Source organism: Myxocyprinus asiaticus, chromosome 13 (genome assembly GCF_019703515.2).
Source record: "Myxocyprinus asiaticus isolate MX2 ecotype Aquarium Trade chromosome 13, UBuf_Myxa_2, whole genome shotgun sequence".
In the NCBI taxonomy this organism is placed as follows: domain Eukaryota; kingdom Metazoa; phylum Chordata; class Actinopteri; order Cypriniformes; family Catostomidae; genus Myxocyprinus; species Myxocyprinus asiaticus.
This window is the reverse complement of record NC_059356.1, coordinates 9,104,162-9,118,900: the sequence shown is the minus strand read 5'-3', so window position 1 is coordinate 9,118,900 and position 14,739 is coordinate 9,104,162. Positions and strand designations below refer to the sequence as shown.

The 14,739-nt window shown below is 37.4% G+C and overlaps 2 protein-coding genes across 3 annotated transcripts in view; one reads left to right on the top strand and one right to left on the bottom strand.

Annotated features, from left to right (window-relative positions):
• LOC127450784 (probable helicase with zinc finger domain) overlaps nucleotides 1-11,559 on the bottom strand; it is an 88,648-nt gene extending 77,089 nt beyond the window's left edge. For both annotated transcript variants that reach the window (XM_051715131.1, XM_051715132.1), the window contains exons 1-2: nucleotides 11,462-11,559; nucleotides 247-453 (exon numbers count right to left, since the gene is read on the bottom strand). In XM_051715131.1, coding sequence (XP_051571091.1) covers nucleotides 247-435 — 189 coding nt within the window. In that variant the 5' untranslated portion in view covers nucleotides 436-453; nucleotides 11,462-11,559. The remainder of the gene's footprint in view (nucleotides 1-246; nucleotides 454-11,461) is intronic.
• Nucleotides 11,560-12,909: 1,350 nt separating this feature from the next.
• The window catches only part of pitpnc1a (phosphatidylinositol transfer protein cytoplasmic 1a), a 161,059-nt gene continuing 159,229 nt past the window's right edge, over nucleotides 12,910-14,739 (top strand). Inside the window, exon 1 of the mRNA XM_051714546.1 lies at nucleotides 12,910-13,501. Coding sequence (XP_051570506.1) covers nucleotides 13,454-13,501 — 48 coding nt within the window. The 5' untranslated portion in view covers nucleotides 12,910-13,453. The remainder of the gene's footprint in view (nucleotides 13,502-14,739) is intronic.

Sequence of the window (14,739 nt, the reverse complement as noted above, 5' to 3'; positions counted from 1 at the left end):
GGACCTCCCTCCTAATTATACTACATGCTAGTCTATATGCTTGGGATTTGGTACCAAAACCAAAGAATTTCAAAATCACACAAATGTTGCATGTTACTTTTGCTTTAGGGTAATAAAAACCAAATCTAATAAATAAATGCCACACCCAGCACCCTAAAAACCTAAAAATAACACAAAAATAAAATCTTAAACTAAAAAACATAGCTGAATTTCTGAGACATAACATGCTGTTGACAATCGTCTCACCAGCTGGAGTCGTGCTGCTATGCGGTAAAGCAGGGCACGTTTGCGGAGGAGGGCCGTGCTGGGGGTGGGGGTCCGGGGCCCCATGGCCTGCAGGGCCTCTGTGCTGTGGGCCACTGCCGCCTCATACTCCTGCCTCACTAATGATCCGATGGCCTCGTCACATGACTTCCGTGGCCTCCTATCCTCCATGACTCTGGGACAGAGTTTCTGACAGAGGAAATATAGGAGGTTAAAGGCCCCATCATTGATCTGTATGCAGCTTTCATGGGGGTCTGGACATTTGTGCTTTATTTTTCAATACAGTGTCACCAAAATGTATTCGGACAATCAAATGGAGTTAAAAAAATAAAAAATAAATAAAAAAAATCAGTAACACTTTACTATAAGGTTCCATTTGTTAACATGAACTAACATTGAACAATACTTAGCACATATTAATCTTGGTTAACGTTAATTACAACATATACTAATAAAGTTTTAAAATCAAAAGATGTATGTGTTAACATTAGTTAATGCATCACAAACTAACAATGAACAATTGTATTTTATTAACTAACATTAAATAAGATTGATAAATGCTTTAAATATATATATATATATATATATATATATATATATATATATATATATATTATAAAAAAAAAAATTTTTTTTATTTTTCCCCTTTTTCACCCAATTTGGAATGCCCAATTCCCAATGCGCTTTTAAGTCCTCGTGGTCGCGTAGTGATTCGCCTCAATCTGGGTGGCGGAGGACAAATCCCAGTTGCCTCCGCTTCTGAGACCATCAACCCACACATCTTACCACGTGGCTTGTTGAGCGCGTTGCATCCGCGCTCAACTCACCACATGCCCCACCAACAACCAACCACATTATGGCGACCACGAGGAGGTTACCCCATGTGACTCTACCCTCCCTAGCAACCGGGCCAATTTGGTTGCTTAGGAGACCTGGCTGGAGTCACTCAGCACGCCCTGGGTTTCGAACTAGCGAACTCCAGGGGTGGTAGCCAGCATCTTTTACCACTGAGCTACCCAGGCCCCCCTAAAAATATATTGTTAATAGTTAGTTCATGATACTAGATGCTAACCAATGGAACTATTGTAAAGTAATGGTTGACCAATATTGGTTTTTTTATGGCCGATGCCGATATCCAGAGAGCAGGGTGGTCAATGGGCCGATACAATGCCGATATATCACACAATTTAATATAGTAAATAACAAACATAAAATTGCTAAATATATATAACTATTATTTAGCATTATATTTACTCAATTTCCCACAAAACTAAAAAATAATATTGTATTTTAAATGGTAAATAGAAGTTTCTTCAGATTTCTGTTTAGTCATCAAATTTTAGTAATTTATTTGCACATGAAGAAATTGTTAATATATCAGGAAGAAGGAAATAACAGTACACACAGTAGTCCAGCAACCATAGATGGCATGTCCACGTTAGCAATTGCATTTATTCCAAAAAAAAAAAAAAAAAAATATCGAATCAAACCAATTGTACATACAGTGCATAGTGAATAAGACATTTACTCAGAGCACACATGAAATGCTTTTACTTTGGGCTGCATCCAAAAACGTACGTAGCTGACTTGCTACCTAATCAGTTAATGGCTGAAATGCCATCTGTTTTGAATGAATCATGGATTTAACAAATAAAAAATATTTGACCTGCATAAAGTGAGGATTTTGTCCAATATATATTGATGAAATTATGTTTAATGATCCTAAATCAAATACAAATTAATTCACAAATTACACTGCCTTCATTTGAGATTTTTATTTTTTCTAATGTACAATCATTTATAGCTTTTTTCTCTGCGCATGAAAGCAGCAAGCGATGTCGGAAAATGTTTTCCCCAACCACTAATCTATAGTCATTTTTTTTTTACCTTTCACTTATTGTTAAGGTGTGGATTTGGCTTTGGGAAACTGACCAGCAGTTATGTGAACTTTATCCCAAAGCAGATATCGAAAGCAACAGGTGGTTGATTAAGTAAGATAAATCCACTATGAAATTCTATGCAAGAGCGGAAATATTTACTAATCAAATGCTGAATTGTACAATAGAGGCATGAAAGCAGAATGCTGCACCTGCAAATTAGGACACACTGATCTGCAAGATAATACATGTTTACTGGTTTTGATGCAGGGATTTTTTGTGTTCTCACCGGGATTCAAGGAAATCTGCTTTGCCAATATACAGTATTATTAAGCTTACATATTCAATTGAGGGTGCTCTAACGTTCGCAACCCTGCAGAACCAGGCCTGCATCTAGCTGGCAGCTGCACGGACATGATGGCGAAACAACAATATACCTTACTTATCTATTAATTTATTATTGAATAGTAGTTTAGCCTACTAGCTCACCTTTTGCTGCACTACCATATTTGCATAGCACATCCTTGTGCTCTCTGGCAATGTGACGCGAACGATTCCAAAAGGAATATTTGCTAATTCTCACGGTCTCTCCACAGTCCCTTTCGATTTTCTCATTCTTAACTTTGATTTATACTCTGCATTTATTTAGGCTATAAGGTTTGCAGATTCACTAAAACAACGTTTGAGCTCCATAACCTCAGGCCTATAGCTTATTTCGCAGATTCCCAAACCAGCATATCACAAAGTGCATTCTGGGTTGAGTGAGCGGCGCTAAGCGGCCTGAGAGAGAGTGGAATCTTTAAAAAGCCGCTCTCCACTCAGGTGGAGTTATCACCGCTCCACACAATGCTCTGCTCTCGCTGCGCTCACATGCTCTGATTGACACGGACTGACCATCATGATTTGTGAATAAAAGGAACTTTTGATCCTGATCCTTAAGTTTTTGATTCTGGCTGAAGGAATATACGCTTCAGAGGAAGATATTAGAGGAGTGCCCGATGGGAAGAAAACACTGGAATATCGTAAGGTTCGTGAATTACATCTGTTTAAAATATCTACATATTTGCAAACAGTATATAATAGAAGTTTTTTTTTATATTTGCATTTTACATTTTTTTATCCCCTTTTCTCCCAATTTGGAATGCCCAATTCCCACTACTTAGCAGGTCCTCATGGTGGCGTGGTTACTCAACTCAATCCGGGTGGTGGACAAGTCTCAGTTGCCTCTGCTTCCGAGACAGTCAATCCGCACATCTTATCACGTGGCATGACACCGCGGAGACTCACAGCATGGGAAGCTCATGCTACTCTCCGCGATCCACGCACAACTTACCACGTGCCCCATTGAGAGTGAGAACCCCTAATCGCGACCACGAGGAGGTTACCTCATGTGACTCTACCCTCCCTAGCAACCGGGCCAATTTGGTTGCTTAGGAGACCTGGCTAGAGTCACTCAGCACGCCCTGGATTCGATCTCGTGACTCCAGGGGTGGTAGTCAGCGTCAATACTCGCTGAGCTACCCAGGCCCCCCTAAATAGAGTATATTTGCCTTTTATTATTAGAAAAGTTACAGGGAACTGTTGAGGAGAGGCTGATAAAATATGTGCCTTAGAGGTAAATAAATTAGCGCTCCACTGGATGCTGGATCTGCTCAAGTTTTGTGAGGTTGTTTTATTACATCCGTTTAAACGAGATATGTGCATATTTACAGACGGTATATGATATTAGTTTTATTGATTTTTGCCTTTTTATCATTAGACAAGACAGTTAAAAGTTACATGGAACTCTTGAGGAGAGAGAGGGAGAATGAAACAGGCGAGCACGTTAACATTTTTATGAGCTCAAACGCATCTGTCTCTGATATGCGGACCGTTTAAATGAGACTGTATTGCACTATTGTATTATTTTAGTAACACGATGGCACGTAACTACAAAACGAACCATGACTGGTCGTTTATATGTCTCAGTCACTTCACATGCAAGCAGGCGATTCTTGGCGACCTCAAGAAACAAATCGGCCAAACGGGAAAATGTATCGGCCAATGCCGATAATTAGAAAAAGTCAGAATATCGGCCGATTTATCAGCCTCGTGATATATCGGTCGACCACTATTGTAAAGTGCTACCAAAAATTCTATAATTTCCTTACCTAGTCTTTTTAGAGTGCCAGAAATTGATTGGAATCAGAAATCCCTCTGAAATTGATTTTGAGAGGCATTTTTGCCATTATGGGTGTCTTTTTTTTTTACTGCTACTACTACAAACAAATATCTACATAAGCCTGGCAAAAAAATATTATAATATATATGAAATGTTATATAATAGATTTAAAGTAGAGGGATTTACTACAGGGGCATTTTCACGTTCATTCCACCTCATTTAAATTTTGGTCACTTTCTATTTCACTGCTACACCATTTGTCAGAAACCACATGGATACAGCCTCATAAAAACGATGCGTGGAAAACAGTGTCAGCATTCTGAGTGAGTAGGATTCGTACATTCATAGATCGGTCATCTTGTTCATGATCTGATGCATTGTAGAAGCAATAAAATTAATTCCTTGTCAAATTAGAATTATATCTTAGTTTTACCAGCAGTATAATCTGTAATCAAAATTTCCAAAGCTATCATGGCCAGATGTGCAATCCATCAATAACATAAAAGCGACAACAGTAGGAACGCCCACCAGCCACACAGATCACGCCCGGTAAACTGCGTTTCCTTTCAAAGTATACTCTTTTAAATGTGAGCGAATACAAATGCATTCAATGCATGCACACTACGACTGCTTTGTGATACTATTTAGTAGTCAATGACAGGCTGTCAAGAAAGTCAGCGCATACTGTACTAATGACGAAATTTGCGTTGCACATACTGTGCGAGTTCCAATCAGCAATGTGGACAACTGAAGTATCCTTTGGCCTTGACCTTGTAGGGAACTGAGTTTAGAAGATTTATGATTATTCTAAGCAGCAATAACTATAAAAACAAGACACATGCCAGCTCAACCCAAACTTAATCACACCTAAAGAAATGAATTGCTGTGCACATTTTCAAAAATACACATCTTTCCACACTGACACTGGTTGCGCTGGGTCTGTTTGAATGTGGAATAATTTTTCCTTTTCTATCATAATTAGGTCACAGCTGTAGCGTCCAGCTGGTTTAAGTTAGCGGAGGCTGCTGTGAACACTTTTTCCACTTTTTTTGGAGATGGAAAGAGAGCAAACACTCCAGAAATCGTATTCCAAGCAACTGTAACAAAATCCAACCTATTACATGCTTAACATCCAGGAACGGTGAAAACCAGCAATACAATTCAGCCAAAATCAAACTTTATATTACTTCATTACATTTACAAAATGTACCATGGTACTGCCATGGTATTTTGGACATGCTACCAAAGCAAAATCCTATGGTTTTGTGGAAGTGTACCCAGACAACGCAATATTTTCAGACATGTACTTTTGTATTCTACGAAGTACTTTTGAGCAGTGGTTCTCAACTGGTTTTGCTTCGTGACACAGATTTGACATTGGATATCAAGTGGCGACCCAACACCGTAAAAAATGTAACCTGGATTTAATGTAGCCATTGCTGCATTTCCTTTTATTTTCCATAGTTTTATTCTGGGTTTTCAAATAAAAGGGCATGTATCATGTGACATTTTTCTTGTTGATGTAGACAACAAAAGATACAGGAAGCCTTCTCTCCGCCCTTTTAAAAGTTGATGAGCCCATTTATTTATACAGTTGTGCTTAATTTTGCATACCCTGGTAGAAATTGTGAAATTTTGGCATTGATTTTGAAAATATGACTGATCATACAAAAAAAACCTGACTTTTATTTAAGGATAGTGATCATATGAAGCCATTTATTATCACATAGTTGTTTGGCTCCTTTTTAAATCATAATGATAACAGAAATCACCCAAATGAGCCTGATCAAAAGTTTACATACCCTTGAATGTTTGGCCTTGTTACAGACACACAAGGTGACACACACAGGTTTAAATGGCAATTAAAATTGAATTTACCACACCTGTGGCTTTTTAAATTGCAATTAGTGTCTGTGTATAAACAGTCAATGAGTTTGTTAGCTCTCACATGGATGCACGGAGCAGGCTAGATACTGAGCCATGGGGAGCAGAAAAGAACTGTCAAAAGACCTGTGTAACAAGGTAATGGAACTTTATAAAGATGGAAAAGGATATAAAAAGATATCCAAAGCCTTGAAAATGCCAGTCAGTACTGTTCAATCACTTATTAAGAAGTGGAAAATTCGGGAATCTCTTGATACCAAGCCAAGGTCAGGTAGACCAAGAAAGATTTCAGCCACAACTGCCAGAAGAATTGTTTGGGATACAAAGAAAAACCCAAAAGTAACCTCAGGAGAAATATAGGCTGCTCTGGAAAAAGATGGTGTGGTTGTTTCAAGGAGCACAATACGACGATACTTGAACAAAAATAAGCTGCATGGTCGAGTTGCCAGAAAGAAGCCTTTACTGCGCCAATGCCACAAAAAAGCCCGGTTACAATATGCCCGACAACAACTTGACACGCCTCACAGCTTCTGGCACACTGTCATTTGGAGTGACGAGACCAAAATAGAGCTTTATGTTCACATGTTTGGAGAGGGGTCAACAAGGCCTATAGTGAAAAGAACACCATCCCCACTGTGAAGCATGGTGGTGGCTCACTGATGTTTTGGAGGTGTGCGAGTTCTACAGGTAAGGGGAATCTTGTGAAAATTGATGGCAAGATGAATGCAGCATGTTATCAGAAAATACTGCCAGACAATTTGCATTCTTCTGCACGAAAGCTGTGCATGGGACGTTCTTGGACTTTCCAGCACGACAATGACCCTAAGCACAAGGCCAAGTCGTCCCTCCAGTGGTTACAGCAGAAAAAGGTGAAGGTTCTGGAGTGGCCATCACAGTCTCTTGACCTTAATATCATCGAGCCACTCTGGGTAGATCTCAAATGTGCGGTTCATGCAAGACGACCAAAGACTTTGCATGACCTGGAGGCATTCTGCCAAGACGAATGGGCAGCTATACCACCTGCAAGAATTTGGGGTCTCATAGACAACTATTACAAAAGACTGCACGTTGTCATTGATGCTAAAGGGGACAATACACAGTATTAAAAACTAAGGGTATGCAGACCTTTGGACAGGGGTCATTTCATTTTTTTCTTTGTTGCCATGTTTTGTTTTATGATTGTGCCATTCTGTTATAACCTACAGTTGAATATGAATCCCACAAGAAATAAAAGAAAAGTGTTTTGCCTGCTCACTCATGTTTTCTTTAAAAATGGTACATATATTACCAATTCTCCAAGGGTATGCAAACTTTTGAGCACAACTGTATAAGCCTATTATATTTATTAAGCGATCCAGTTTTATTTCCTAATATCAAACATCATTCAAACAGAACATATATTATACAGGAGGAAAACATTGTCCACAAGTCTTCCAGGTCTAATAATACTAATAATCAATTATGAATAAATTATTTATTATGAAAAAAGCAGTCTAAACAAATTAAGAAACTTTACCTTCAACTGCCATATTTGTAATCAAAATGAAGTCCAATAGATTCCACCTAATAGATTATTACCTTTTACATTTGTGAAAATACCACAGTTACGGTTCCTATTGTAAAATGGTGATTAATTTTAGTAATTTGAAAAAACTTTATTTTGGCATATACACAGTGTTGCTTTTCTCCTTGTCAGTGCGGTTTATAACGTCAAGATTGTCTAGCTGTTTCAGAGGTTTAATTTCCTCTACAGTGCTTTAAAGTAGAGAGTTCTCACAATAATTCAAATGGGTCGCATCAGTGTTGTGGTCTGCACTGCGATATCGAGGGAAGCCCAGTTAATGCGCATGCACTTTAGAGATCCAGTAGATTTAGCAGATCATTGTCGAGAGTAGCTTGGTGATGGCTCGTGCTGAAAAGCAGGCTTCAAATCACAACATGAAAATATTACATATTTAGCGTGCATATAGCACCAAACGTGAGACGAGTATCATTAAATTTGCCTCGGGCAAAGAGTACTATTTAAATACCATGATATGTGAATGTGGTAATCTTTCAGTACCAAATATCAAGGTACCATCTGATTACCATCCCTATGCATATGGTACACCCACATGAGTTTTGTGTGAGCATGATAACATTAACAACCATTAAACATTACAAAAAGCTTATATAATACTTGTAGTTCCTGCCACAATACCACAGTTACTACAGTTGTTTTTACAACTATTAAATAAATGAATACTAGGATTTAAAAAAAAAAAAAGCTTTCACATCCTGTCCTTTTGTAATCTGATTTCCTTTTTCTTTTCTTTCTTTTTTTTTTTATGACAGTGCTATAGCTAACCATAACCCTCATCCACTCCTGGGGTCATTTTTTACCCATTTTCATTTTGTTTCTTTACTCAAAAATGGTATCTTTTTTCTGAGTGGTTCCAGACTTGGTGAATTTTCCTTCACATGCTGTCTGAACACACAAAAAAATCTGGACTTGATTCAATAAGTTTAAGTGGTCGTTAAAAAAAACAAAACATTTGTAACACTTGTACTCTTCGGGTCAAAATTGACCCACAATAGCAAATGAACGGGAAGAATTTTTTAAAATGTATTTGTCAAATATAAATCAATAAATCAAACACAATGCAGAACACAACCACACATAAATGAAGGGGTGAGACTACAAATCATCCACATTGCAGAAAACATACGCGCGCACACACACACACAGGTTTATTTGACTATATTATTGATCTTTCATAGACTTCCATTGATTTCATATCAGGCTAATTATATTTTCCTATATACTATCCCTAAACCTAACTATTACACAAACATGTACATATCACTAGATTTGAAGATCAACATCATCTGACCCATTTGGGAGCCTTTTATGGGTTGTTGTTTTTTTTTTTTTTTTTTACTAATGAGGACATTTGGCCCTCATCAGTATAGACAAACCTGTCCACACATACAGTAACAAACATACCACACAGGTCGAATTCCGTGTATGGCCCCTGTGTGACAAAGTTTATGCTAGAAGTTTCATGTATGCATGGTCAGTTTTTCAGCATATTGGAGAATCATTGCAAAATATGACTCAACACAAGTGGTTTAAAAAAAATGCTACAATTTGACAAATAATTGTTTTTATAATGTCTAAAAAATATACCCAATGCACAACTTGTGATAATATATGGAAATTAAGTTTGTTACAACATTGGCTTTTAGAGATCAGCCAATGCATGGATCACTGGAGGCATAGCTGTCATTTCATGTAACTTATTTTTATACCAGCAGATGTCATCATGGACGCCTAATGCATGACATATTTTGATGTTGACACTTTTTTGATTTACTCAAATGAAGGTTTTTATTGAAGTGAAGATAACATAAAATGTGCTCATTTTATATGAAAATGAATGGTGTAATTTAGAGACAAATAAGGTCTAAATACAATAGCCGCCCCAAAAAACAAAATGCATAACTTGTTTTTTTTGTTTGTTTTTTTTTTTTACTTTATTGAAGTTTGTGTTATTACATTTATTTCATAAAAATAAATGAATTACTAGTTTATTGTTTTCGGGTCAAATTTGACCCGGAAAGCTTGAGTGAAATTCTTAAATGAAGAGTGCATAAGGGTTAATTAGGCAATGATTAAACAATACCGATTTTATATATAAAGGTAATAAAAAAAAAAGTCACAGAACAGCAGCTAATATTATAATCGGTATCAAAGCAACAGTTTTGGCAGGTAAAAAAATAGTATATTGAATGTACCGGCTTGATAAAATCACCTCAAAGCAAAATGTGCCTTAAAATCAAGATTTTCCCATAGGATGCCATTGTCTTCTAAAGACACAAAAAATTCCATAACATTGTTTTATAATCTGTGGCTTCCAAAACTGACGTTCAAGGAGGAAAAAAGAAATTACATCATCAATCCCTATGCTTGGTTCTCTGAGGGCTAACAGTTATTACTGTAGTAACGTGTAACCTTGTAACTATGGGATTTTAGCAGAAACTTTGGTGGTGAGACTTATTAAAGGATGAAACTTTGACTCAAATAAATTCATATTATTTTCATGAATTACTGATCTGTTAAACATTAGATGAGCGCTAACATGTTCGTTAACTTATTGTGCTAGCAAACCGATTGCATCATTGAAGTAGTAGTAGTCCTAAATAAAGCCTGTGTCAGCAAAATAAAATCAACACTGAAGAAAATATGAAGATATTTCTTCATACAAGTGGAACATATGACATTATTATTGATATTTTCGTACATTTAATTTCCATGAAATATATTACACACACAAACACCCCCCCGCCCAGTGTCTCTTTCCCCACAGACACACATCTGTTTGAGACTGACACATTTCACACCGTAACACACAGTCTTAAAGCAACGTCTAATTAACATCCAGCACACCAAACAAGGCAACAGAGCCTCAGTAAAATATATAAACAGCCTATATTTGGATTCCGGGTCAGTTAATAATAGATGTCCCGTCTGAGTACGAGTGTGTGGCCGTGTCTCAAACCCTAGTGAGCTGCCTTCCTAGACAGCACTAGGAGGCAAAGGCGCGTTCTGGACGTTCGATTCGAATGTTTATTTGAAATGTTCGATCAAAACGTGGACGTTCCAGACGCGCCTCCGATGCTGTCTAGGAAGACAGTTCAATTGGATTTTCCATTCAACCACTATGTCCATCCAAAAAAGAACAACAACTGCGTGTGTGCCGTCACATCAACACGTCTAATTATCAGCCAAAGAATCCACTGATACACGCTATACGATTACCGTTCAATCAATGCAGTTGATGATCATTAACTGATCACTGATAAACGAGAAGGACGAATTATAATATCTGCATCTGGACTGCGATGATCGCTGCTCTCATGGCCTTGAGTTCCAGCCGCACCCGGACACACATTTAAATTCTCCTGCAACATTTACACATGATCTGTACTGAACAACACACATTTACACCCGGTACCGATGCATCTATTCGTGTGTGAGGTGAATCACGCAGATGTGATGTAAATATCGCGGTTGTACGCGGACATCTTTAGCTGCTAGTGTGTGTAGCGTAGCTGCAATCGGGCCTTTGCATCTTCACATTAACCGTGCAAATAAGCGCAGCGATTATTCGCGTTCTGATGCGCATAATACATGAACTGACAGCCGTATCTTAACGGAGGGATCGAGACGAGAAAGAGGAGAAACGTGTGACAGACGCACGGAAAGAAAGTGTTAGAAGAAGTATGCACTTACCTAGCTGTACTTTCTACGCCATCTTGGATCCACTTGTCAGCCTGAAGCTGTGCATTATGGGACAAATATTTCTGCGCACTGCTTCCTGTCACACGCACACACACACCAGTACCGGAAACATACACTCACTGCACGAGTCTCATGTAGTACTGCACAAACTACAGGACAATATGTGCTCGAGACAGTTAATTTTATATAATTTATTATATTTCTGTAATAATAATAATAATAATAAAAATCATTCTGAAAATAAGTTGTTTTAAAATATATTTAAATATAAATAAATTTTATTTATATTTCATTAGTGTTACCTTATTAATGATGCTGCGAAACTCCAATTTTTCAGATACATTTTCCTTTTTATCAAGATATACTGTACATATAAAGTCATTTATTTATTCATTCATTCATTCACCCCCCAAAGATAAAATATTCCTTTTTACAATGACAGATAGACAGACAGACAGACAGGGACAGACAGACAAAGAGACAGAGATATAGACAGACAGAGACACGTATAGAAAGACAGACAGACAGAGAGACAAACAGATAGAGAGACAGACAGACAAAGAGACAGAGATACAGACAGAGAAAGTGACAGACAAACAGACATACAGAAAGACAGAGATGAACAGACAGAGACAGACAGACAGAGAGACAAAGACAGAGACAGTAAGACAGGGAGAAAGACAGACCCAGGATTGATAGACAGACAGACAGACAGATGGACAGACTCATTATGTAAATGTTTTATGTTCATTGTTGAATTTAATGTTATTTTAATCTGTGCACCTGTGTACACTGTTCTTTACTCTGCCGGTTAATACCGAAATGTTATTATATGCTTTCGTCAAATACATATGTATTTTAATAATTAGGCTAGAACAATTTAAGTATCTTTCATTTGCTTAAATTTTGATTGATTTATTTTAGCATGATGATGGCAAAACATGTGTGATGACAGAGACTCACATATTTGACAGCTGACACATATTCAGACCCCCACATTGCTAAGACTTTTTAAAGAGATAAAAATGCATATTTCAAAATATATTCAGATAATTAAACTGGAAACATTTGACACTATGTTTACAGTATGTGTACACTGTGTTGCAGAAAAAGGCTTTAGGCACAATACAATATGCATAATGATCACAAAAACACAATAATGTGACTTAAAGCTCTGCTTGGGTGTAAAAATTATTCAACTCTGTTTGGGAATTAAACTGTTTATGTTTCGTATACAACGACTTTTATTTTAACCTCAACTTACAATATACACTTTTCTTCCTGTTTTGTATTCACCTTTTCATTCTCAACTTCAAACAAACGAACAAAGACTTCTACGCGGGCCTGGCTTCATCGTTGCAGCTGGGTCTGTTACAGTCACCAGCGCCGCCCATCGGTTGACAGCGGTATTACACGATAGTGATGCGCTGCGCCACACCGCCACAGTGTGTCTTTCTCCTTTCAAACTTACCATCCCGCTGCGTCAATGCAGCGGAATAAATAACAGCTGGAAGATATCTCTGAACTCAATCGAGGAGGAAGAACAATACCACTGACTTAAGGTGCACACGGTGTTTATTTTGAGATTACAGCCAAATCATCTCCATACTATATATGCGGAGAGGAGCGGGACGGGACAGGTGCGCGGAGTGCAGGGGTTCATTATAAACCCAGATTCGATGTATTTCAAAGTTTAAACGATTCTAAACACTGGGGCGCTGCGATAATCGTCTCTCCAGCGTAAAACGCACGAGCATCAGTAGATTCCATGAGTGAATTGATCACATCACAGCCAGCGCGTCTTTCTGCAAGTGCTCACTTTTTAATACAACAAACAAAAGGACGCGAGTGTTTCTACAACAGTGCGCTGATCTTTTCCATCTTTCTCAGTGGTAACTCGTGATTGCATCCGTCTCTAATGGCTGAATTCATTTAGATGATCATTGGCGCTTCATCGAGTGTGGGAATCATCAAGAGAGGACAATGTTGATGAAGGAATACAGGATATGCATGCCACTCACTGTGGAAGAGGTAAGTTCATGTTTAGTAATTAATCGTGAATTGTTGAGATGTTGAAAAGATAATACAATGCATTAAATCAGAATATATATAATGAATAACTCTTGAAGATGCATGTCAGAATGGAATATTTACATCAATGGCTTTTGTTGCATTGAATTTGGCATTAAATTTTCATTTTGCTCTGGTTTACACATTTTTTTTGTCCTTTTTTTTTTTTTTTTTTTTCTCAATTTTCGTTTTTGTAACTTTTGCCATCTTTCCCAGAGATATAAACGATAGAAATCCATAGTAAAATCCGCTTGGTGGTGCTGTGGAACTGTTCCCATTCCCATCATTGCGTGGCAGGGGTTGGAGAAGTTCTTCATACTAATGGTGGTGGTGTATTTAATGGGGTTTGAAATTATTTTAAGCTACTTTTTAATTAAAAAAAGAGAGTGTTGATTAATTGATACATTTTTTTCAGTAATTAGATTTGTTATTTTTTTTAAAAGCACTCAAACACAAAAAGGACTTGAGCCAGCCCAATATAACTTATAATAAACAAGTGGAAATGTCTTTATTTAATGTATTCCATGGCTGTATCGCCGTATTGTTGTTTTTATTTATTTTTGCATTTTTTTTAAATATTGTTTTGTTAATACAGAAATAAACAAGTGAATAAAAAAGTACATAAAGTTACGATATAAAACAATACTAATAAATCGGAACATTTTAAATGATAAAAACAAGTACTCTTAAAAATATTTCAAGATTTACGCATTTAAATTTCATAACAAAATTACATCATTCCATCCAATAATATATATATATATATACACACACACCGATCAGCCACAACATTAAAACCACCTGCCTAATATTGTGTAGGTCCCTCTTGTGCTGCCAAAACAGATGATATTCTTCTCACCACAGTTGTAGAGAGTGGTTATCTGAGTTACCGTAGACTTTGTCAGTTCGAACCAGTCTGGCCATTCTCTGTTGACCTCTCTCATCAACAAGGCATTTCCATCCGCAGAACTGTCGCTCACTGGATGTTTTTTGTTTTTGGCACCATTCTGAGTAAATTCTAGAGACTGTTGTGCATGAAAATCCCAGGAGATCAGCAGTTACAGAAATACTCAAACCAGCCCATCTGGCACCAACAATCATGCCATGGTCCAAATCACTGAGATCACATTTTTCCCCCATTCTGATGGTTGATGTGAACATTAACTGAAGCTTCTGACCCGTATCTGCATGATCTTACA